This window comes from Anarhichas minor, unplaced genomic scaffold (assembly GCF_050575085.1).
Source record: "Anarhichas minor isolate MPS153535 unplaced genomic scaffold, ASM5057508v1 ptg000041l, whole genome shotgun sequence".
In the NCBI taxonomy this organism is placed as follows: Eukaryota; Metazoa; Chordata; class Actinopteri; order Perciformes; family Anarhichadidae; genus Anarhichas; species Anarhichas minor.
This window is the reverse complement of record NW_027466487.1, coordinates 1587135-1612458: the sequence shown is the minus strand read 5'-3', so window position 1 is coordinate 1612458 and position 25324 is coordinate 1587135. Positions and strand designations below refer to the sequence as shown.

At 42.8% G+C, this 25324-nt stretch overlaps 1 protein-coding gene across 1 annotated transcript in view; it reads left to right on the top strand.

Annotated features, from left to right (window-relative positions):
• The window catches only part of aplp1 (amyloid beta (A4) precursor-like protein 1), a 31123-nt gene that overhangs the window by 1496 nt on the left and 4303 nt on the right, over positions 1-25324 (top strand). The window contains exons 2-7 of the mRNA XM_076109608.1: positions 20183-20362; positions 21357-21486; positions 22757-22869; positions 23319-23506; positions 23601-23899; positions 24937-25064. Coding sequence (XP_075965723.1) covers positions 20183-20362; positions 21357-21486; positions 22757-22869; positions 23319-23506; positions 23601-23899; positions 24937-25064 — 1038 coding nt within the window. The remainder of the gene's footprint in view (positions 1-20182; positions 20363-21356; positions 21487-22756; positions 22870-23318; positions 23507-23600; positions 23900-24936; positions 25065-25324) is intronic.

The window sequence follows — 25324 nt, the reverse complement described above, 5'->3', positions numbered from 1 at the left end:
TAATGCCTCTCCTTTCATTCTGAAATAATTTCACTTCTCTAAGAGCCTTAGTGGGATTACTGCTATGCTGAGGAACAGGCTTTAGCTTCATACAAGGAGACCTGCCCATGAAGGTTTACACTGAAGATTACCCCATGAGAGGGTTGGCTGACTGGATTACACTGTGGTATTAGAACCCAATAAAACTGTCAGCATCCCTTAATTTACTCAACATTCACTCAGCTGAAATGTGCAAATTGGATTAATTCTCTCTTTTATAGTGCGATATTTAATGCATAATCAGAAGATAATCAAATTAAATGTCCACACAGTGTTCTGGATTAGTAAAGCCATGATCATTTTTAGCTGAAATACAAATTGAGCATCATCCTGTCTTCTGATTGGACAGACACATTGATGCCAGGTTGTCACCTGAGCCAAGTCCAGTAATGGCCTCCCAGGTATCTCAGCTGCAACAACATTTACTGTACCTTTCGCTGCACCCAGAGCATTAAGCTAACTGACAACCGGAACAGTTCTGATACAAAAGGTCATTCTTAAAAACATGACAGAAACAACCACCTTCACGTGCAGCCTTTAAACTTCTTAATCACGTAGTCTGACATTCATGGAGCACAGGACGTTTGGATGAAGTCAAATTTGTTGGGTTTTGTGCGACAGTGGTCTTTAAACTATTTAATCTTTAACAGGAGTGGGCAATGTGGAAATCACATCACATCACAGTAAATAACATTATGATTTGATACATATAATAATATAGGGGTGAGTGATGTAACAATACTGTGAGATAAAATACCATTTTTTCCCTTGAACATCTTTGGGTGTATTCAAACGTCACATTACTGCCATTTAGTCGGAGACACAGAACACTGAGATGGAAAACAGCTCGCCTCAGCAGGAGTTTTGTTCCCTCTGCAACAGCAGCCCTGAACAATCTGCCTCGCTGACACTGTTGTGAGCTGGGACGAATGTGTGCATGCATGAAGATTTCTGTTCATCTGTATGTTGCTGTATGTGTATCTACATTACATTACATTACAGTCATTTAGCAGACGCTTTTATCCAAAGCGACTTACAATTCAGATTCTATCACATTTCTACACCGTATAGGCACAGCTACGAGAGCAGTTTTTGGGGTTAAGTGTCTTGCTCAAGGACACATCGACATGTGACTAGCAGCCGCCGATCGAACCGCCGACCCTCTGATTGAAGGACGGCCCTGCTCTCCACTTAGCCACAGTCGCTGCTCTATGGAATCTATAGATCATAAAATCAAAGTTGTTTTTCAGGTATTTTATTTGTGTAGTTCTTTTAGCCATTAACACATTCTCAAATGAATGTTATGTCACAATGTGTTTACAGTAGATATTGTGATCTGCGCTGCAACTAACAATTATTTGAAAAAGGCCAACGTTGACATATTCGGGAATCTTGTCATTTTGTCCAACCAGCACTCCAAATCCCAAATATAAGTATAATTAATACAAGTATTCAGTTCACTATCAGAAAAGAGTAAGAAACACAGAAAATGTTACTTAAATTATTTGTTTATCAGAATGGTTGCTAATTATTTCTATTTTCATTGATAATTGATTAATAGACGTATTGTGTCAGTTCTTATTGTGGTATGACATCATTTGTACCATTTTAGAAGATTTTATCGATATCACGCAGCCCTATCATGATTTCTGGGAAATCAATGGAGAAACTGTTAAACTGATGAAACAGCGATGTCTTGTTGTTGTTGGCTAATCCCGGAAATTAAATAATCTACCAAATCCAAGTACCTCATCGCATTGGTGCAAAACAAATAAAAAAGATATGCTATTGTCATTAAGAAGTCCTGGTAACTGATTGGAAAATTGCCTACGATGATCTAATACAGCACAATTTAAAAAAGACGGCTATTGCAGAAATGGTTTGGCTCAATCTTTTAACAGCTGACAACTTCATATCATCCTGCGATGTATATTCCTATACCAGCCGGGCCTACTCTTTAAGATCACAAACATTAGGGAATCACTATGGTATTACGAATACTCACTTACCAACAAAACATAAAGCCAGGCTGAAGCTAGTGAGCTTAGTATATGCTCCAACAAAACCCCAAACAGGAAGATCTGATTTATGAAAGCAATCAGACAAAGATTGTGTTTGTGTGTAGCCATTTTGACAAAAAAAAGGGAGGCTAAGGGCTACAGGTATGCTCAGCTTTAGTCGACCAGCTCTGTATTTATCAAGACAAATGACTGCAGTGTGAACCTGATCTTTCCAGTACAGAGAGGCTTTAAGAGAAGAGTAGTGGCAGACCCAAAAACATCTACAGGTTTTTATACAGAAGGTCTGGGACAGCATAAAGCTTAAAAGGAGGATTGGGAGGGAGAGAAAATGGAAGCAACGAGCAGAAGGATAGGACGCAGGTTTTATGACTGAAGAATTAAATAAAAATGGTGAGTCATAAAGTCGCTGCGTAACCCCCCCCCCCCCCCCCCCCCCCCCCCTCTTCCAACACCACATCCCCACCAACAGCAATTTCAGGCCTTGTGCTGGAATACAGCCATACAGATCCAATCACCTCCCACCCCCATCTGCCTCTCAATGCAGTAACACAAGAGGATTTGTTAAAAAACAAAAAAAAAGAAAACCAGATCTCTCTCTCTCTCTTTCTCTCTCTCTCTCTCTCTCTCTCTCTCAAACACACACCCTTCCCTACACTCACTTAATTAATTTTAGAGCCAAGAGATAATCGAGTTCCACTAATGGATTACCCGTGTGCTTGCTATTCTCTATATCTGTGTGCCAGTGGGTATAAAGCATACCATTGTGTTGTATCACATGTTATTCCCCCTTTTCTCTGTATCTGACTTTCTTTTCCAAGGATTTGAAGCGCAGCACACTCACAGTACCAAGATTAAATCCTGCAGAGTCACTGTGAAATAAGAGCTACACTGTACCTGCGGAAAGGAGCCCTAGAAATTGAGCTGTTACCAGAGGTGACAGACTAATGAGTGATATTAACGTATTCTGTTCGCTATTCTAGCAATCGACAACATTGAACAGTGCCTCGTGCTGTGTGATTCAGAGGGTTATTGGGCGGTTTTAATTTCTATTATCGCTGCTGGTCGTTTAGAGTGCGGATGAAGTATGCATTTGTGTTTGTGTCTCCAGGCATGGAAATGCAGCTTTTGTGCTGAAAATACATTAATTGCACATTTGCACAGCATCCTCCCGATAGATTCAGGGAAACTCTCCCAAACCTCCTGGTTTAGATGATTCAATCATGTCTTCTGGCCTTTCTGAAATATTTCAAATCATGTGTCTCAGCTGGAAAGGGAGTAATTCCCAATTCAGCATTTAATAATGTTTGCTTGTAAGGCCCATCACTTGGTGTCATCTCTACAGCCTGTCATGAAAAACCTGATGCACTGTGTTTGATGAGTTCATTTCTTTGGCTTCCCCAGACTGCATGGCTGTTTCTAGGTTAGACATAATTAGGGATAGCATTAAATTCCTAAAGATTACTTTACCTTTCATCATCCACTTCCTGGATGTCACATATAACATATATGTAGATTCATGAGGCAATTTCAAACCTTGAGTACTTGCAGATCAAATATGACTTCTTGAGCCTGTGTCTGGGACTGTGGGGTGGGATGTGCACATGTCATGTGTTTGCTCAGTGTCACATATAGAGAGTTTGAGACGAGCATAGCCATCCTGATCACATCCAGCCATGGCTCCTCTACATAGTCTTGCAGGGCAGAGATATCACTGCAGCCCAAGGTCCTCACACCCCACATAACTGCCTCAGTAAGCCTAATGACTTGGATTTTTGCGGAAAAGTTTAATGCCAGGGCCTAGCGAGATGTTTAGTCCTGCTGCAGCCTGTGGGAGGTTTCAGAGGAGCCCTCTCGAAAACATCTGCAGTGTGGCGATAACACTTGTCCTCCATGTTCAGGAGGAAAAAAAGAGAAAAGCACTGCGAAACAGATTGAGGGCTGCTGGAGAGAGGGGGGGGAGGAGGATTGCCCTTGCATGGCGAATGATTTGGGAAAAGGAGAGGGTGAGGGAGGATAGGGAGTGAAAGTGATGTAGAGCATGTAGAATGTTATGTGGGTTGCAGGCTGGAGGAGTGCATGCTAATGGTGGAACCCAGCCCTATTGCTGCTCAGCCCGAGCAGCCGGGAGAGCAGGGAGATCAATCTCTGTCATGTACATGTATTCACAGGTGGCCTTGAAATGAGACGAGGGGCAGAGGCAAGAAAAACCCTGTGGCCAGAGTGGAGCACTGAGTTGTATTAAAGAGGGACTGGAAAATGTTCCTTAACGGCCGTGGCTGCAGGGTTTGAGAGAGTGTGAGGTCGTTGAGTCCACTGAGACTGATTGGGCCAGTATTACAATTCTACAGGAGAACATTGGGAGCTGTTACGGAGGGAAATGGATGTACTTTTTTGCCAGGTCTTTTTCGCTCTGCCATCATTTGCACTGCATTGGCTACAAAACAGACAGCTCCTATCAGAAGGACTAAAAGCTCATTTCTAAGACATTAATCCAAATGAAACGAAGGTACAGTGTTACTGATGGATAGACTCACACAGATAACTCCGAAATATACACACAGACACACACATTCACCACACACTTGCTGCTTTATAAAGATGGCAAGCTGCAGAAGCTGCATCAATTATTGAAGGCCGTGGAAAGGTCTGGGCTCTAGCTTGTCTACTGGGCTTTGGCACTTGTCACGCATCCTCTCAACGCTCCGATGCGAGCCCTCTCTCTTCATGCTACTTGGTTTTTTTTTGTTACCCCCCCCTGCTACGCCCTCCAGGTCCACTCCCCGCCCTTGCTCTACAGAACACAAAAGAAAATCCCCACGCCTGTCTCCTCCTTGCCTTGGCCCGTCTCATCCCTCCTCTCTGTGTACGCCCCAGCCTCCCCTGCCACATCCCAAAGGCACTCCCTACCCCTCCCCTACCCACTCTCCCAGACACTGCTCCTCCATCTGCCTCAGCAGCTTTCAGTGGCCAGTGACATCTTTTCACTTTCCTTGTGTGTTCTTTGATTGTTCTTGAATAATTCATGCTCCGAACTCGCCCTTCATCGTGCACTTTGCTCTTCTTGCAATTTTTTTGTTCCTTCATTCTTGATATTTTCAGACATCTGCCTCTAACTGTCTCTATCTTCTGCACATGCTGGTTCTCTGTTGTCGCTCCACCTTACTAATGCACTTAAACAAAAGTGTTACCATCAGATATTCTTACAATATGAACAATAAGTTCCCAACAATATGTACCATAAGATAGAATGTCAATTTTGTTCAGCATGTTATTTGTGAGTTTTGTAATTTTCCTGTTGGTTATACCCATTTTCCCTTAATGCATGAATCCAAATGATCTTTTAGTGACTTCCTACTTTTCCCAGAATGCTTCTTAACAATCCCCAGACAACTGACGTGAACATGTTGCTCTCAGCTAAGAGGTGTATGTGTAACCAGTAAAGTTAGCTTAATATTGAATATTGGATTTTCAATGAGTTCTTCAATGGGACACTTTTTGTTTTATATTTGAAAGTGAAATTTGATGCAACTAAAAGCATAGCCCTCAGTTGTTTATTTACCAGTGTTAAAGTGTTTTTGGGTGGAATATATTGTAGTGAAGTGTACATTTCCAGCAAAGGACTCTCAAATATGCCCTCCCCTCCCCTGAGACAAAATGTTCCCACAGCATTTGACTCGATGCTCAGCATTCAGCAAATCCATCTTATATTCTCCAAAGACTGCCTGCAATCGACTCTGCCTCTATTTTATACAGTATATGGCTTGCGCATAAAAAGCCAGGTGGCAGTAAAAGCAGCTATAGATGATAAAGAGACTCAGGTGTTGCAGTGGCTGCTGTTAATCATCAACAATAAGACAAATATAATTCCATTCTTTACTCAGCTGAGGGTCATTGTGCCAGTTAACGGCCAATACTCGCACAAGCTCGTCTGACATATTGGATACTTCGCATAAGTCTGTAGCAGTTGTTTGGAAAAAGAATGTAATAACGACACAAAGCACAAATGGAGGTTCCAGGCCCCGGTGAGGGGTCTTTTGTACGATTGTCTTAATGATTAAACCACTTTCCCTTCAATCTTTCACTCTGTGGAGACTTCATGGCCTTAGGAAATGAGATAACACTAATATTTAATCTACTGAGTGATTCTGCAGCAGAGACTGGCAGACTGCGCAGCCCGCACGCTTTATCTCACCAGAGTGGCCCGGTCTAAAATAACACCGAGAGGGCCAAAGCAAGATAGGACATGTCAGTCATCGTTATGATTTGTTGTCAGTTGATTTGTTGAACTGCTTTCTACTTCTATTGAAATGTAAAAGTGCTTATTTTGAATACCGTGCATACAATAGTAGTAATAATAGTGGGTATGAGTGTACTAAAAGGAAGTCTTGGAAGGACAGACAGTTGGTGAAGTTGATTAGAGATGATCAGTTGTGTTGTAACACGCAGGCTGTGCAGCCCTGAAGCGCAGGAACCCTCAGAGGAACATGTGACGAATCATTTAGTCCGCTACTGAGTCACCACATTGAGATTTACAAAGAGTACAAGAATACAATTCAATGCTGTCACTGACAGTGGTGCATTAGTACTCTAAGCTATATTGTGAAATATGGTATATTATATTAACTTTATATATGTTGTTAATACCATTGATGTAATATTATATTATACTATATTTATAACATTTTCTCATTTCATAATTCTGTAGTTTTTTCTGTAGAATTGTTGAATGAAAGAATCTATCAGAGAAAAATGGCCACCACAATGTCCTGGATCTCAATGTAGCGATTAAAAATACATCAGGCCACCCCAAAGAGTCATACGAAAGGTAGAAACAGTGGTAAATCTTCACGTCTGAGAAGCCAAAGCCAGCATTATGTCTACCGTCTTTCATGATAAATGACTTATTTCTATATGATTTGTATTTTACAATAATGTTGTGAATTATATTAATACCTTTGGAGTCACATTTGTACTTTTAGATAAAGTTATTACTCATTCAATTTATTGTCATTTGCACTGCTTTATAATTAGACATTTTGGACACAGAAACACATTTGATAGCAACAACATTTCTACAATATAGATTTAAGGTTGTGCTCGCTCTAAAGCCCAACGGAGAAAGGCCCAGTATTGCTTTAGAAATTGAAGTGGCGCGTAAACAATCAACAGACAGTGATAAGGAAAGCTAACCAACCATGAAGCCAGCGATCAGCGTCAGCGACTGACGCAGATAGAAAGTGGAACATATGGGGACTCTTTCATGTGAGAGAGAGAGAGAGAGAGAGAGAGACTGATAAGACAGAGAGAGAGAGTGACATGCTTGAGATTCTGTAGGGAACCGGTTGCTACGGTAACAGAGAAGGTAGCCTCCTGTGGGTGGTGTTACCATGGTAACCACCCTCAGTGGCCAAGTGATACTGAGAGGGAGAACGTAGAGAAGAAGAGCAACAAAAAAATAAAAAATAATGTGTTTACGGGTTCAATGGGAACAAGTGAGACAGACGAAGAGGATGGCAAGCGAGGAAATGCTGATGTTAAATGTGGGAGAGCGACGCCAGCCGTGCCGCGCACTGTTTCATCAAGATTGTCTGAAGCAGATTTTTTTTTCTTTGCTTTGAACAAGTGGCAAGCCGGTCCCGGTGGGACCCAGCATTAGCAGTTCATCCTGCTGTTCGGTAGCAGAGCACCTCATTACAATGAACAGTAGGCCAAAGATGCTTTGCAAGGGCAACATGCCCCCTGAGAGACCTGGGAGGAGGTCATGCCCTGAGTGTGTCTCTGCAGTTTCTTGGGCTAAAGCGAGCCATGCTGGGCTCTTTCATCAGCGACGCTGTGCATTCCGACCTCTCACTGGGAGTTAAAGACCAGTTTGTTCCCACTGTGGCGATACCACATGCCTTTGAATTAAAGATGTGAACCAACATGTTGTGGAGTTAAATGTTACATACATACATACTTAATGTGGGGTATAATGTATTGTATGTGGTACGGAACCGGGGGCTTTGCCACAATTAAAAAGATAAATTATTGCTTTTAGCTTTCTGGTCAAACCCCAAACCCAACAAATACACATAAAACACACACAACCACGAACCACTCTGCCTCCACCTCACGTATATGTGTATATGTATATACATATATATATACGGTATATTTACATATATATATATATATGTACATATATATATAACCTCAGAGCCTCATTTCCATAAGGTGCATCTGCTAGACAGGCTCCCAGGGGAGCTGGCATGATGTGATCAGAATTGTAAATTGTGCATAAATCAGAGACAGAAGGAAAGAGATGTATATGAATGTGTTGACCCCTTCTCCATTCGCCCCCATCTCTGTCGCCACCTCTCTCCCAATACAGTATATTACTCCATCGTATGCAGAAAGTTTGTTTTTATGTGCATTCAATTCAGCACATTTTTATTTATTTTGCATGCTTCAATCTAAAAAACCATATGTCGAGTACTCAAGAGCATCAGAGGTCATAAGTCATATGGATGAAATGTATTCATGTCCCAAAGGACTCATACTTTCCTGAAACGAATATGAGCTTGACAGATAATTCCAATTTTTACTCAAGAGATTTAAGTTACAAAGCAATTTCATGTGTGTTAGATTTGCCTTCCTGTAAGATGCACTCCAAGATGATGCGCTCCTCTATTGGCAGATTCCATTACATGTTTTAACAAGCACAAGATGCAGCATAGACAGATCTGTAGAGGGTACACTTACCAACTATGTGCAATATTCAAAAAGTGCATGAAGTGACAGGAAAGTAAAAGTCGAACTGGCAGAGAGATGACATGCGGATCCAGAGGAGAATACCCAGGAAGAAAGACCTCGGTACGGATCGGCTGCAAAGAAAAGGCAGAGCGAGGGGCTCGAGAGGCAGCATAGGCCCAGACTGTGAGATAAGAAGAAGCACCAGATCTTCTTGATGCTGGCTGCCTGCTGTGTGTCGGGGAGATTGTAGAAAGACATTCTGTCTTTAAGTGGATCAATTATTACAGTCTAAACATTCAGTTTTAACCGAAACATGCCCTCATTTACGCTTTGAGATCCCCCCTAAGCCTTTGATTCCTTCCATCCCCTAAGGTAGCTCTTCAGCTTGAAATCATACCTGCAGGCTCACTGTGTTTGGCATTAACATGTTGGCATTCCCATCTTGTGTTGCTTAACTGTGAAGGGGGTTCACCAGTGTTATGTAACGGCAGAAATTGATCAGGAGTGCTACTAGTTTGGCTCTCTTGACTCAGAACTCTGTGTTTTATTGGCTGGATTTATGAAACATTATTACTACGCAGTTGTTTGTCTCCCACATATCTGCAGGAGGCGGTAGCATAGATAGGATCCGGAAAATGACAAACCACGCTCTGTGTTTTTGTCCTTTCTGGAGAGAAGACATGCACAGTGTGGTGTCATTATGGTGCATGACTCAGAAGAAGCAGTTGTTGTTGAGATGTGGGTGGAACAGAGAGGAAGACATGCGTACAAGTTCTCTATGCAACACAAGTGTCACAATCACTCGTTTCCCTCTCGCATCTGTTGGAATTTCCTGTTTTTATCTTCTGATTGCATTGGATATTTCTGACAAGCTTTCTCACAGATGCTGCTGAAAGGCAGGAAGTCTGAAAAAAAAACTCACAGGAAACATATCCGTAACAATATTGCATGCACAATGGGAGTTAAACTCAGGGCTGTGTGTTATGAAGTGTATTCTAAAGAGAGAAAAGAGAGAAGCAGGATGTGTGTGAACATGATATTTATTATGAGTCATGTGAGTCCCAGCTGGGAAAGGTGAAGTCTCTGTTCATGTGGGTATGGAGCCTCTGTTGAGTCCCATGGTGCTATCACACATCAGGGAAATCTGTATCCAACTCAGTTCATGTGATTTCCGGGGGCTGTTAGCGACCTTTACAGAAGAGGGAAATCAGTCTCTTTCTTATTCCCCAGCTGCAGCAGCCTGTAGAGTGCTATAGCTGGAAAGATAGAGGCTAACACCCTGAGATAGGATATACAGTATGTGTATACAGACCCCAGTGGGCACAGCAAGGAGTAAACATACTCCTAAATAACCAAGATCATGAAATGGCTGGCATTGCCAGCCTCCAGATCTATGGAGTCTCTTGCAGTGATGCCATCTGACATGTCCTGTATTTTAAGCTATACTCGAAATTAAATCAAATATTGTGAGCTGGTTTTGGCTGCTGTTTCAGACCTAGATGAACCCTGGTGATTATGGGGCCATCTGCTCCCAGTGTGCCCAGCTGGAGGCTGGACCGCTGTAATCTGGACTGATGAAGCTTGACTTAGAGAAGGCCCTGATGTTTGCACATCTTTGCAAACGAAAAGCCTCTCTCGTAATGGTTGTCTATTAAGTATTAGAATGAGGTTTAATGTTCAATCAGTAACTTTACTGCTATATGTGGTTTACAGTAGGAAGCTGTCGAACAATATTTTCCACCCTGCCGGAAAACATCCGTCGCTTTGAATCGAAAATGAATGTCTTCAATTAGCCATTAGCCAGAGATGTATAATAATGAGTGTCAAAGCGCTGAGCTAACCTGTTCTATCCTCCTTTGTCCCCTCTGCTGCATCATGAGAGTCTGGCAGACTAATGTTGCTACTCTCTAATAACTACATGCCACACCAGGAAGAGGCCTGATGGAGCCTATGAATAATTAACCAACATGATTACAATGATGAATGCTCCCAAATCTCTCTGGCCATTTAGCACTAGCCTAGGGAGGGAGGCCAAACAGCAGAGTGTCAGGCATTGTGTGAAAGCTGTTTGGGAGGGAGGGGGGACAAGAGAGGTAACAAGGATAGGGCGGCTGGGGCGGATTGAGCTCAGCCTTGAGAGGAGGCAGAGAGAGGGCGATATAGAGAAAGAGTAAAGGAGGGGCCCGGAGAGCAGGAAGACACCCACTATTCAGCCATCTGTGCTGCAGAGAAGCACAAAGACGTGCTCAGGAAGGTTTGCGTGCCTCGTACATGCATGACTTATGCATCAGTGAGGCTTATTTGTACGTGGGTGTGTTCTCTACACGAGTGATGGAAAGTGGTCCGTCCACAACGTTATATTAATCACGAGCAATCCTAGCTAGCCAGCCTATTCACACCAGGCATGACAAAGCTCATAGTTTGCCTTGTAAAATGATTTAATAGTAACTCATTTGTTTTTTTTAATTGGATGCATCACTAGTATAACATAATGGTATTTCTTTGGAAATATAATGACTTGAAGTATATAGCAGCATTAATAGTATTGAGAGCAGCAGCACAATGTCAAAGTGTTGCTGCCTGGACCTTCAGATCCTGGAATTTTACAAGTTGTTTTAGTGATGATTGTTGTTTGATTACATTGTCCCTACATGCCGTTTTTCGGTTAGATGGGATATCCCAGATCCTTGTTGCTAAGAAGGGATTAGCTCCGCAGGGGTCTAATGTCTCTAGTTAATTATCAGGTGTCAAGCTAGCTCCCTACAATATATCTCTGACTGGAGAGTCTGTATATTTTCAAGTTGAAGTATGTACCATAGTGTTTCACACAACATATGCACAGATGCACACATGTACCTTGTAACAGAAATACATGCACACAGGGAATGCATAATTTAGAGCAAAAAAGATAACAAAGGAAGTTTAGAACAAATGAATTACAGATAAATAAAACCCAATGAAACATGAAAGTATAAACCAGGATCAAAAACACAATGAAACTCAATTGTATGCAAGGGAGACAAAAATGCTTTAAGTGATATCAAAGGCCCCTATCTGACCGTGGATGTGCTGCTCCATGCTGCAAGCACTAAACGATATCTACTAGGAGCATCTGATGCATTTATGGTATGGCTCTCCAATGTAAAGTCTGGCAGCAACTTGATGGCAAATGATGGGTGGGCTCCTCCGCTCCGCCTCTACTGCTCTGGCTTGCCTGCCAGGGCCGGGAGATTGCATCATTACAGAGGATGAAGTCATCCTGCAACATAAGGGTGGAACAGGTGCTGAAAATTTAATTAGAACAGGGTGGAAGAGGCTGGAAGAACATGTAAATGTACTGCCCTGGCCCAAACCCAGGCCTGACTGACAGAAGCATTTATGTTGCAAGATCAAATCTAGGCTCTTATTTCTGGTGCTGCACACTGCAGCATAATGTACTAAAGGGATATCTATGAAAATATAATTAACCATTATTATGTATTTCCACAACGTCTGGTACAGGGCACGGTGCGTCTCTGAGGGATCAATTAGTTTCCTTGTGATGCTTTCTGCTACGGCAATTGTGAAGGTACACGAGTGATTACAAAGTGAAGCATTCAACCGATATGGAAAAAATATATAATTTCAAGGGAGGTAACGAAAGGCAAAGAACCTGGTGAAAAGACAGATTGCCAATCGGTGCTTTATATCACCAGGAGCATTCTCTGCAGTGGGGAGCTTTCAGGCTTCTGGTGCTGTCTGTCTGTTCAGCTTCATCAGCACTAGGACATGATATGTGGCACAGTGCTGCCTTACCAACCTATGACTATGAACCTGTCCTTTACTGGAGGAGAAGCATAATTGTTGACAGATTGCGAAGCATTAGTGTGAAGCCAACTGGATCAGTGTGCCTCAGCTCCTGATGGAGACTGGGAATGTTCAGAGAGACTGCCGTGCTCACACCACAACAGTCTTAACACTCTGTGCTCGAATTGGCATCAAAATGGAAACTGCATACCAATCTTTGTTTGCATGTTTGTCCGTCCAAAGGGAATTACAGCTATGAATTGTAACATTGACAAAACAGCTTAATCAAGGAACAAGAATGTGATTCAGTTACTATTACAAAAGCTATTTTTAGCTGTGAGTGAAAGCCTAATCCTTCACCACAGAGGACTATTGTCTGCGTCTATTTAATCTGTATTTTGTGAACACACCAATGTGTCTACTAAAGAGCCCACAGCATTGTGAGGAAAGCATTTTTTACTCTTTGTTTTTGTAAACATTACCTTCCTGCTTTGGCTAAATTACAAACAATATTTAAATAGCATATTTTCAAATAATGTTTAGTAATATTGAAGATATGCTGTGAATCATCTACACATCCTACAACCGTGCTAGCGGCTCTGTCCTAATGCTAGCATGTTAAGAGGTATAATATACCATGTTATGCTAACATGCTAAAGTAGCATGTTAGTATGCAACAGTTAAATTAGACTTAAACACAAAGTGCAGCTGAGGCTGATGGAAATGTCATTCATATTCCAGATATTTGGAAAAGTCAATAAGGACAATACATTTTCTGGGAACTATGAATGTACCAAATTTTATGGCAATCATTCCAAAATGTTAACCTCATGATGGCATTCGAGGAAAAGTCAGCTAATCACAGAGTAACTAGACTTCATCCTCTGCGGATCATGAATGTCTGTACCATATCTCATGGTAATCTATCCAATGGTTAAGATATTTCAGACTGGACCAAAGCAGTGGACCGACTAACCGACGTTGCCACCGATAGAGCCATTCTGCTTGCATGGCTAAATGTGTTATTTATTGTGACCCTTTCACCTTAGGTGCAATAATCAGTAAGTTGCATGAGAGACTATTTGTTTTCTATGTGTTTGGTCAGTATGAACCAGAGTTTAGGAAATAAAGTAGGTGTGTGCAACAGAAATAAGTGTGCAGATATGTTGATATATTTTTATTGTAAACAACACCATAAAAGCTACGCATTAACTCCTCTGTCTTCCACAACCTCTCTGGATATTCTTTTCCAATTGCCCGTTGTTATCAGGTAGACTTTGCTTTTGGTTGACTGAACAATTTGCCATTTAAACAATTGTAGAAACTTGTTAGATCCTCTTCACTGTCCTGTTGCACAAACAGCACTCAGAGAGTACATACATATTTGTGCAGTACTGCCCTGACTTTGCTTCAGGTTGGCTATTGAGTTGATTTTACAGAAATACCAATGCTATGTGATCTAGGGGTGCTTAAGAATGAAAGACATAATGCAGTTGAACTTGCAAAAACAGTCTTGCCAAATGTTTCCCAGACTTCTTTGTGTTTACTTTACTTATTTCCCAAGTCAGTGTTTCTTTTTCTTAGGCACTAAAGATAAATAAAGCAAAAAAGATTCTGTCCTGTAACTGATGCTTCCTTAAAAGTATTCAAACCATCTTGGGGGTCAGAATAAAAAGGACTGACACATGCTCCTGTTATTGCTGTGAGAATACCATGAAACGCCTACAAAGGTGCCGTGTGGCATTCACGCAGCAGAACAGAGTGGGTATATGTGACGTCAGCCCCTGAGTGGTGTTTATGTGATCCTGACGCTGTGTGTAGTGAAGACCAGCATGTGGAGAAGGAGTGACATGTACATCTTAAAACAGTATTTCTTATCAGGGGTTATCACAAGAGGGAGAGCTAATCTGGTCCCATCGGGCTGGAGGCTGGGTGTGCGGCCCTGCCGTGCTGGAGGTCAGAGCCTCAGGCTCCTGATGGACTGCTATTGATTTGGGGGAACGTGGCGATACAGTTGCAGTTGCTCAGCATTGATTTTCTGCAAGTGCAGTAGTGGAGAGCAGGCAGAATGAGGGACCTGGACCAGGGGGAGCTGCCAGGTTATCTTCTCAAATATCCGGAAGTATTTTTTTTCTTTGTGGCACTGACCTTCCCCGAGTCAAAGAGAGATTTATTTATTTAGACATTAGCTCAGCAGCTACAGTAGACGGACTGTTTCAGCAGCTTCAGCAGTGTTGTCTTGTGCCCCTCCAACGATACTCTTAACCAATAAAAAGCTTCAATTCAGCAATAGCTCACACTTGTCATTCAGTTTTCTAGAATAGAACATTTGATAGTGTGAAACTTGAAATAAGACTTATATTTAAACATGAATTGAACTTACTACAAATAATAGATCAGCAATGTCGCCAAAGCACACTATAGTTATTTTAGATAAAAATATTTTCCATGTCTTAAAGCAGCCATTGTTGTCATTCATTTAACTCTGGGGGATCATTAACTTGCAGGGACTTGAAACTTGCCTGAGATGGGTACTCCATCACAGTGAAGTTGTCAGCACTTGCAACAATGTTGTCAAAAAACCCATAAGGCAAACAATAGGAAAATATTCCCAAAAAGAAAAGGAGATGGTCAATTTTATAGCTTTTAAAAAAAATAGTCACAGAGTTAATCTATGCTGTAGCACGTTGACTCATGTCTCAACCAAATTTGGAAGCATCTATTAATTTATATTCAAACAATATTCAAATGAATTGGGGGGGGGGGGGGGATATGTGGCCTATAAGGTATAAAAATGCATTCATAAATCTGAAAAACTCTACGCTCCTGGGAAATGGTCAGCAGTAATGAAAAGTAGATCCGTAATTTGTAAGAAATCTGCTAGGACATGCAGAAACACAAACTCCTCTTAGCATAATTATAATGCATATACTGCTGAGGGCCTTTTATATTGATTGTACATTTACTCAAAGGGTTTTATATATTTATTTTATTCTGTGTGAATTTTAATTAGGACTTCAAACACTTGAGCTTTGGTCGGCCAAAGCAGGGCTTCCCTTTGATCAGGCATCACTCTCCCATATTTTATCTCCTCTGTTTCTTCCCTTTGGGCAACTTCCTTCTAATTGGCTCAGGGTTGCTCATCTTGTCTGTCGTCAGTAGGTCTATCTCTCTGTCTGTCAGCGCAGATGAAAGGATATGAGCTATACATAGGCTCTCGGGCACAGGATGCCTTTTGAGGAGTTTTAGGGGTTGGACAGTAAACATTATCACATGTAGTTACAGTCAAAAGATGCACTGAGGAACCACATCTTTTACTTGAGCTAAGTGACCTGCAGAAGACTCTGTGCATGTGTTTGGTAAACAACGCATTTAGAATCAGAATCAGAATCAGAATCAGCTTTATTGGCCATGTATGCTTATGCATACATGGAATTTGTCTCCGGTTTCCACTCCGCTCTCAATGTACAAACACAAATTTACAATAAACAAGAAAATATATGTATAAAGAATAAAAAAGGGCAGCAAAAAAAGTAGAACGGATGTAGGTATAAACATTTAGCTATATACAATATAAGTATAAATATATATCCAAGAGAAAAAGTGTATATATATATATAGACAGTATATACATGTGAACATAAACCTATAGACAATGGCATGAATTGTAAGTGGTGGTAATAGTGTAGTATAACTTATTTATTGTTCATGAGAGTGATGGCCAGTGGAAAGAAGCTGTTCCTGTGTCTGGTGGTTTTGGCGTACAGAGCTCTGTAGCGCCTACCAGAGGGGAGGAGTTGTAACAGCTTGTGTCCAGGGTGTGAAGGGTCTGCAGTGATCTTTCCAGCCCGTTTCCTGACTCTGGAGGTGAACAAGTCGAGGATGGAGGGCAGGCTGGAACCAATGATCCTCTCTGCAGACCTGACAATCCGTTGCAGTCTGTTTCTGTCCTGTTTGGTGGCTGATCCGAACCACACAGTGATGGAAGAACAGAGAACAGACTGGATGATGGCTGAGTAGAACAGGATCAGCAGCTCCTGAGGCAGGTTGAACTTCTTGAGCTGGCGCAGGAAGTACAACCTCTGCTGTGCCTTTTTCCAGATGGTGTTGATGTTGGGAGCCCACTTCAGGTCCTGGGAGATTGTGGATCCCAGAAACTTGAAGGTCTCCACAGCAGACACAGTGTTGTTGTGTATGGTGAGGGGGGGCAGTGTTGGGGGCTCCTCCTGAAGTCCACTGTCATCTCCACAGTTTTGAGCTTGTTCAGCTCCAGGTTGTTCTGACCACACCAGAGGACCAGCTGTTCAACCTCCCGTCTGTACGCAGACTCATCACTGTTCCTGATGAGGCCGATGACCGTTGTGTCGTCTGCGAACTTCAGGAGTTTAACCGTTGGGTCCTCTGAGGTGAGTTGGTGTAGAGGGAGAAGAGCAGTGGGGAGAGCACACATCCCTGGGGGGCGCCAGTGCTGATAGTCCGGGTGCTAGATGTGATTTTTCCCAGCCTCACCTGCTGCGTCCTGTCAGTCAGGAAGATTGTGATCCACTGACAGGTGGAGGCTGGCACAGTGAGCTGGGAGAGTTTGGGTTGGAGTATTGCTGGGATGATTGTGTTAATCGCTGAGCTGAAGTCCACAAACAGAACCCTTGCATATGTCCCTGGGGAGTCGAGGTGTTGCAGCATGTAGTGCAGTCCCATACTGACTGCATCATCCACCGACTTGTTTGCACGGTAGGCAAACTACAGGGGGTCCAGCAGGGGCCCTGTGATGTCCTTCAGATGGGTCAACACCAGTTTCTCAAAGGATTTCATGACTACAGACGTCAGGGCGACGGGCCTGTAGTCATTCAATCCTGTGATGGAGGGTTTCTTGGGGACCGGGATGATCGTGGAGCGTTTGAAGCAGGAGGGTACTTCACACAGCTCCAGTGATCGGTTGAAGATCTGTGTGAAGATGGGGGGCCAGCTGGTCAGCACAGACTTTCAGGCACGAGGGTGACACACCGTCTGGGCCTGGTGCCTTCCTGATCTTCTGTCTGTGGAAGAGCCGACTCACATCCTCCTCGCAGATCCTCAGTGCCGGTGGGGGGTCGGTTGGAAGAGGTGAGAAGGAGGCAGGTTGTGTAGGTGGTTGTTTGATGGTGGGGGGGGGGGGTGAAAAGTGGGCTTATCAAACCTGCAATAGAAACAATTCAGGTCATCAGCCAGTTGGTGATTGGCCTCAGTGGGGGGGGATGGTCTCTTGTAGTTCGTGAGTACTTCCAGGCCTCTCCAAACTGATGAGGGGTCGTTGGCCTCATCAATGTGTTTCTGGCCTGGTTGTAAAGGATCCTGTCCCCACCTCTGTAGGCCTCCTCCTTGGCCCAACGAAGCTGCCTGAGGCCCTGTCCATACTACTCCGTTTTTACTCCGTATTTGCTACGTTTACACTGAGTGGCCACACTATGCCGGAGTTTTGGAGCACCCTAAACGGAGGAATCTGAAAACTCCGCCGAGGTTGGAGGTATTTGAGAACTCCGGGGTTGCGTTTGCGTGTGGACGGTCGGATACGGATGTGCTAAGAAAAAATTACGCCCACACCCGTGTTCGCTACTGGATTGGTTCTTGGCAACCATGACGTCTCCGTCCCTTATTCGTCACACTCACTATCACGTGACCCGTACCCGGAAGAAAACAAACTGGGCTACCAGCGATTCATTTCAACATGGATAACTAATTGCAAGCGTTGCTGCTAGCACAACAGCTACATGATGTTGCTGCTAGCACAACAGCTAGCAGCAGCAAGCAGCTGTTGTGCTGTAAAAGTCTGCATTTCTGTGGAGGAAGCAGCTGTTATTGGAGTGATTAGCGAGCGGCGTGACCGGCATCAGCCCTATGGAGCAGCTCGTTGTTTTTAGATTCTAATGAGAAGACACGCTGCACTAACGTTTTACTTCTTCCGTTTGGTAGCCTTGAGAGACCTTAGTCTGTAAGTATGTATTTATGAAGCATGAAAAGATGTACGTAGATATATTCTATTCGCGTGTTTAGTATAACATTTGTGTTGTATTAAATGCTAATCACGGTTAGCATTTCTCCATTGGCGGTAATGTTACAATTAGCTTAGAAGCTAGCTAGGCGGACATGATGTTCAGAGCTACTAGTGAGAACAGACATCAACAACACGGAGGAAACGAGTGAGAGACCACATTGATGGACCCATAATCTAGTAAACGTTTATGTGTAAGTGTTGAAGTTAAAGTAAATTTGGAGAGAGCGAGAGACCCGCAGCGCTGTAACTACGTCTGAAAAATAAAACTTCTAAAACTTTCCACGAACTGTGTCTGTTTGAGTTTATAGAGGGAGATTTTAGAGGAAGATCTTAAGTATCAAATACAACCTTTCATTATTAAAGACTACTTTATTACTCTGTCGTATTTTTTTTTTTTTAACTAAGCAAGCAATCCACTTCCTGTTTACACCGTCACGCACGCGCATGCCCAGTGTACGTTAATGGTCACGTGCTGTCCGCCTTCGAAGGCTGCCGTGTGGACGCAGATCAACTCGAGAATGATGCTGAAACTCCCGTGTGGACGGAGATCGTTTCTATTTGACAAATCTGCATCCAAGGAGAAACGGAGTAGTGTGGACAGGGCATGAGTTTCTCAGTAAACCAGGGTTTATGCTCAAGAGATGACTCAGACATCCAGGGAACCATGATTCATGGATATTTTCTCATGATTCTTGAGGCCTTGCTGCCGTCACATTTTCTGAAAAACATGTTTTGTCTGTTAAGGCAGATGAAGTTCTTGTTTGTGCTGTTTATAGAGTATATCTTTCTCCTAACCCTTCCCCTCCTTTATTCCTCCCTGGACTCTCTCTGTCTCTGTGCTGTGTGTTAATGTAGTGAAGTGGCCTATCGGTCAATGAGCTTGTATTAACACCTGACTCCCAGCCCTAGCTGCTGCGTTTCTTCCTTTATGTGGGTCCCCTGGGCCCTCCCCCAGGCAGAGTCAACATATCCCTCGATCAATAACAGCATCCTAGAATGCTGCTGGAGGAGGGGAAGGAGAGGGGCAATCTTTTACATTGTCTTGTATAATTTTGCTATACACCTTCCTTTTCATCCACCGTCCATTCCTTCTTTACTCAGCTGTCACAGCTGTCAGCTAACAGGGAGCATAGGTCACCAGTCGATCACTCGGGTCTTTTATGGCCTCGTCTTGTCATTCACTTCACAGTTTTTCAACAGTGAGTCTTCTATGGATCTTACCTGAATATTTAGGTTTTCCAATATTGACTTTAAGCTTGCAGGGTGCACTCAATTCTCCCCATGCATTAGCTACTCCTTCCTTTCTCTACATTCTCGCCTCTCTGTTTCGATCTTACACTCACTCAATCACTCAGTCTTGCACCCTGGCTTACACTTACACGGAGTGCATTTAGGAATTATCTGTGGTCTACCCACCATGGATCAGCTTCAAACACAATATAATCTGCCACCGTGTTTGTATCGACTCCTTCTCATCTCTCTTTTCTCTCTCTCTGCCTCTCCCAAACACCCCCCCCCCCCCCCCCCCCCCCCCCCCCTCCCTCCCTCCCTCCCTCCCCCCTATGCTCTCTAGGCTCTGGCCATGACCGAGGTGAACGGGCCAAGCATCCAGGTGGCAGAGCCGCAGATTGCCATGTACTGCGGCCGTCAGCTCCTGCACATGAACCTACAGACTGGCCAGTGGGAGCCGGATCCTCAGGGACACCAAGGCTGCTTCAAAGAGCCCGGAGAAATCCTTTCCTACTGTCAGGAGGTAGGGTCCTGAACCATGCAAGGGAAACAACATAAACTTGTACAACTATAAAGAACACCAGCCCGGATTAATACGTCCAACAGATCTCCCTTAGTGGCAAAGAGCTGGTTTTGAAAGAATGCAGCATGAAATCAACACTGTAGAAGACTTCAAGTAAAACGATGTATTCTTATTCTCTAATTCGGTTTGTCTAACACCTGTCCTATAAATCTATATATTTAACCATATATAGTGAAGTGATGGTGGCCTGTTGGAATATTACAATATTTCATTTGTAGCACCATCTACTTTTCCTCATCTTGTTACCTGATATGTGTACTCTTTAACATCTACTGTCGGGGTAATCAATGGTAAACATACTCTCCGCAAACTCCTCCTTCAGAAATATGTATTTGAAGTGCCACCGTAAAGGCAACCAAGCGCCATCTGGAGGTTAAAAAAGGCGTTGCTGCAACAGAGAGCAGCAGCCACGAACCTGAATGGACTGTAATGCGATTAGCAGACACATTATGCATCTGTGGTGGCTTTTACACAAAAGCCTCCCTGTTTTCCATGACATTTGTTATGAAAGCATGTGTGTGTGTGCATTCAGACTATTAAAGCTCATTATGAGTTTGATATATTGTGCCCAATTTTAAGTGAAAGTAGTCACATGCTAAATTGGACATAATGAAAGACAAGATATTTACTGAAATGTTCAGTGAATATATGTGTATGGTGGCTTCAGACAAAGTTCGTACACAGCTTTGTATAAGTAGTTTGAGAATATGTTGCATGACTCCCTCCCTTGTTAGTCTTCTTCCCACTGACTGTGCTCTCCCTCTTCTTCTCCCCGGATCCTGCTACTTTTATTCTACCCCTCCCAACCAATTCCCAAACCTGTTCTCTAACCGATTTTCCCTCCACTGCTCCTCTTGTCTTCAAACCGTCTGTTCTGTCCATCCATCTATCTGTTTCTGTCTCATGTTGTCTCTGCATGTACCTGTACGTCCAGATGTACCCAGCACTTCCAATCTCCCATATAGAGGAGTCAAAAAGACCTGTCACCATCCCCGCCTGGTGTAAGAAAGGTTGGGGCCACTGCCAGACACACCCCTTCATAGTCCTGCCCTACCGCTGTCTAGGTAAGAACAACACACCCATATTGAACATTTTGGGGAAAAGGCAGATTTGCTTTCTTGCAGAGAGTCAGATCTGTCTTTTTAATATGAATACAGCTGGTTAGCTTAGCATAAAGACTGGAACAAGCTAGCCTGGCTCCGTCCAAAGATAACATAATCCAAATGTAAATATGACAAATGGCCATCTTTAAACAACGGTATTTGTAAAAAATGTAACAAATAGTAACACGTCACATTTCTATTATTTAGTGATATTGGTCTTCTTATCTAACTCTGGATAAGAAAGCCAATGAGCGTATTTTCCCAAGATCTTGAGCTGTTCCTTCCCTTGTTTTATTGCACAAGATAGGATAGGCCAGGCCACACATTTACTTTTGAAATATTTGGGGTTAACAACACATCCTTTTCAGATGTAGGGGATTCCTCAAAAACACAACACAGTCTCAATACACTACAAGATCTGACGCATTATGTCTCAATGGGACCCACAATACAACAGCATGCAGTATGTGGAATACAATAAAGAGCGACACAAACAATGATTCATTGTCAAATCAGAAAAAATACATGAATTTGATCATGTCAATGCAACTAATGTGAAAGCCAACAAGCCAACATATGACTTAACATTGATTTAAATCAAAATCCGTTTGCATCTCCCCCAGTGCCAGAGCTTAATGATTGTCTTACTATTACAACACTTGATAGGCAGTGATACAAAGCAGGATGTGCAGTTCAACATTATTGCAGAGAGGCCATGTCTGCTGTCAGCCACTAGAGGGGCAGATAGGCTAACAATGGATGAGTGAGTGAATGAGTGAGTAACGAACAGTGAGTCACCTTAGATTCTTATGAACAGCACGGTAGAACTGGCTCTAGTTTGTTTGATTTCTACTGTGCTGCCTGTTGTATCAGTGAACATTTCTCTTCATGTGTGAGCCCGAAAGACCAGCATGTCATACTCGTGCCATGTGAAGAACACGTTTTAAATACAATGCATAGACTATAAAACCTATTTTTCATTTCTATATGGTTTATTGTATGAAACAAAGTAGTCATCTACATTGATGTTCTTTATAATACGATGTTTTATATTTACTTCATGGACTTGCTACTGTAGCTCCAGTCCGTCTTCTCAAAATGCTGATACATTACACATTAATGCTTTCTGTCAGTTCCTAATTTAAGCACCCCACATACAGTACATTAAAAGTACTCCCACTGCTTGAAATCGTCTTACACTGACCTAAACCTTTCTTCAATCCTACTTTAGAGGGCGAGTATGTGAGCGAGGCCCTGCTGGTGCCCGACCGATGCCGTTTCCTCCACCAGGAGGAGATGGATGCATGCGAGAGTTACGTGTACTGGCACAACATCGCTAAGGAGGTGAGGAGGGTAGATAAACAGTTGGCAGATGTGACATTTTTAGATGTTTAAAATTGTGGAATGAAGACCTATGAATTAGGAAAATATACGTTTTCAAGCCCTGTTAAAGCATGAAGGAGATTTTCCACTGGGGCAATTTCAAGTACACAATGAACTTTCCAGTGCTGATAACAAACCTCCTCTGCAGCCAACCCTAACAGCAATAGCAGACTACAAGTCGCCACAGTTGTGTGTTGTGTATCACGTCACACTTTATCAGTACACCTACTTGAGGTGTTTTTTTTAAAGAGCAGAATGGTGGCAAAGTTCAAGCTGGAATACTCCCTCATATCACCTCCTCTCAACTTGTTATATTTTCAAAAATGAAACTCAGAATTCTGTATCGTTAACTTTTATCATCATTATATTCCAACCTCAGACATTGTGTTTTTAATCTTTGCGTATTTAAGGAGTGCACTGCAGACAATTTGGAGCTCCATAGCTACGGGATGCTGTTGCCATGTGGAGACCATTTCCGGGGGGTCGAGTATGTGTGCTGCCCAGGCCGAGGGACTTCCAGCGGTAAAGGAGAGACGGAGGAAAGAGACGTCCCTGCTGGTCCTCAGACATCTCACACCAGTGGAAAACTCAACTCTGTGTAAGATGATTCAGCTTGGCAACTCAGAGTTGTGAAAGGATGAGAGATTGCGTGGTAATGGTCATCAGAGTAATGACTATCCACTTCTCCACAGCACCAAAGTGACAGCCCCCACTCCGAGCCCGTCTCCTGACACAGATGTGGACGAGGCCGATATGGAAGAGGAGGATGATGAAGTGGTGGAGGAGGAGGAGGAGGAGGAGGAGGAGGAAGTTGACGAAGAGGAGGCAGAAGAAGAGGAGGAAGAGGAGGTAATAGCTGTGAAAGATCCAGAGGAGTATGAATACCCCATTGATTCAGGTCCCTACCAGACATCAGACTATCTGGACTCCTTCTACTATGAGAAAAGCCACAAACCCACCACCTCTGCACCTCTGATGAAGGGCGACAGCTGTGAGTGTCCCTAATTTGTTTGCTTTGCCCTTTCATTGTTTGTAAAAAGTCTTGGCCTGCAGTGATAGTTTAGTAGCTATGGTTAACCAGACAAAAAAATGTGTTTCGTCCAAAACGTATGGCCATACTGCCAAAGTGTCTCAATCTAACAATACATGGGAGCTGTATTCACTGCTTTATTCATTTTCAGTTTAGCCTCTCATCAGTCTATACTGACCACTGACCTCACGACATGTCATCATGCGTGTCATGTAGATCTGATAAATAAAACACACTTCTACACCCACAGCAACCTCCAGAGATCAGCAGGGCTCATGCTAGTGTGCACAGTAAATGGAGAAGTTGACCACTATGCACATGAAAAGAGAGAAAGAAAAGCCACAGCCAGTCGGTTTTGAGTCGGGCATGTTATGGGGTTGTCAGAGGTTTATTAACCCTCATGCTACTTTCTGTTAAAATCAGAAAGTACATATACTAACTTAATATGTTTAACACTTCTGCATTAACATTTTGATATTTACTCATCCAGTGTTTCTTTACCTATAACTTGTATTAGAACATAACATTTATTTCAATTAAAACAAGTGGAATTTGTTTCCAGGCCTCCCAGCAAATTTCAAATTCTGAAAGCAAATGCCAATTTCCTTCATCACAAAAATATGATGAATTATTTGTAATGATTTCATCACTTTTTCAAGAATCTTTTCTCCAATATTTAGGATTAGCTGAAAGCCAGAAAAACCATTGTAACGTGTAATTGTGTGTGTTGCACAAAGGGATGTATATTTCCCTGGTCCTCTGCTGGGGTAATAAAAAATATTATTATCTTCAGTCAAAATTCAGAAAAAGCAGATATAGTTTCCTATTGTTACTCGTCTCAAATTGTAGCGTAAAATTGCCTTCGCTCCCTCTTGCTATAATCTCAGTGAACACACTGTCACATTGTGACCAGGGCTTTTGATTACAGGATAATTGCTTTCTGGCTCTTGCAGTCTGCGTGACAGTAATAACCTCTGTTTTCTGTCCCTCCCATCTAGTGACTACACCGCGGCCCACAGATGGCGTTGATGTTTATTTTGAGAAGCCAGTGGATGACACTGAGCACGCCAACTTCCTGCGTGCCAAAACCGACCTGGAGGAGCGCAGAATGAAGCGCATCAATGAGGTGACTTTCACAGGGCTGAGACCAGGCTAATAGTTTGTTGGCTGGCAGGTCGGACTGAGACTCACTGTTCCATCGCTCTCATTTTCTAATCTAATTCTCAGAATGACATGTATTAAATGCATTTAGGGAAGCAGATAAAGATAAGGATAACAGACATTTCACATCCTTTAAAAAGAGCTGGGCGTTATGACCTAAAATATATAGTATGGACAGTGGACAGTGTACGTATATTCCCATGGATACTAAACCTCCATAACATT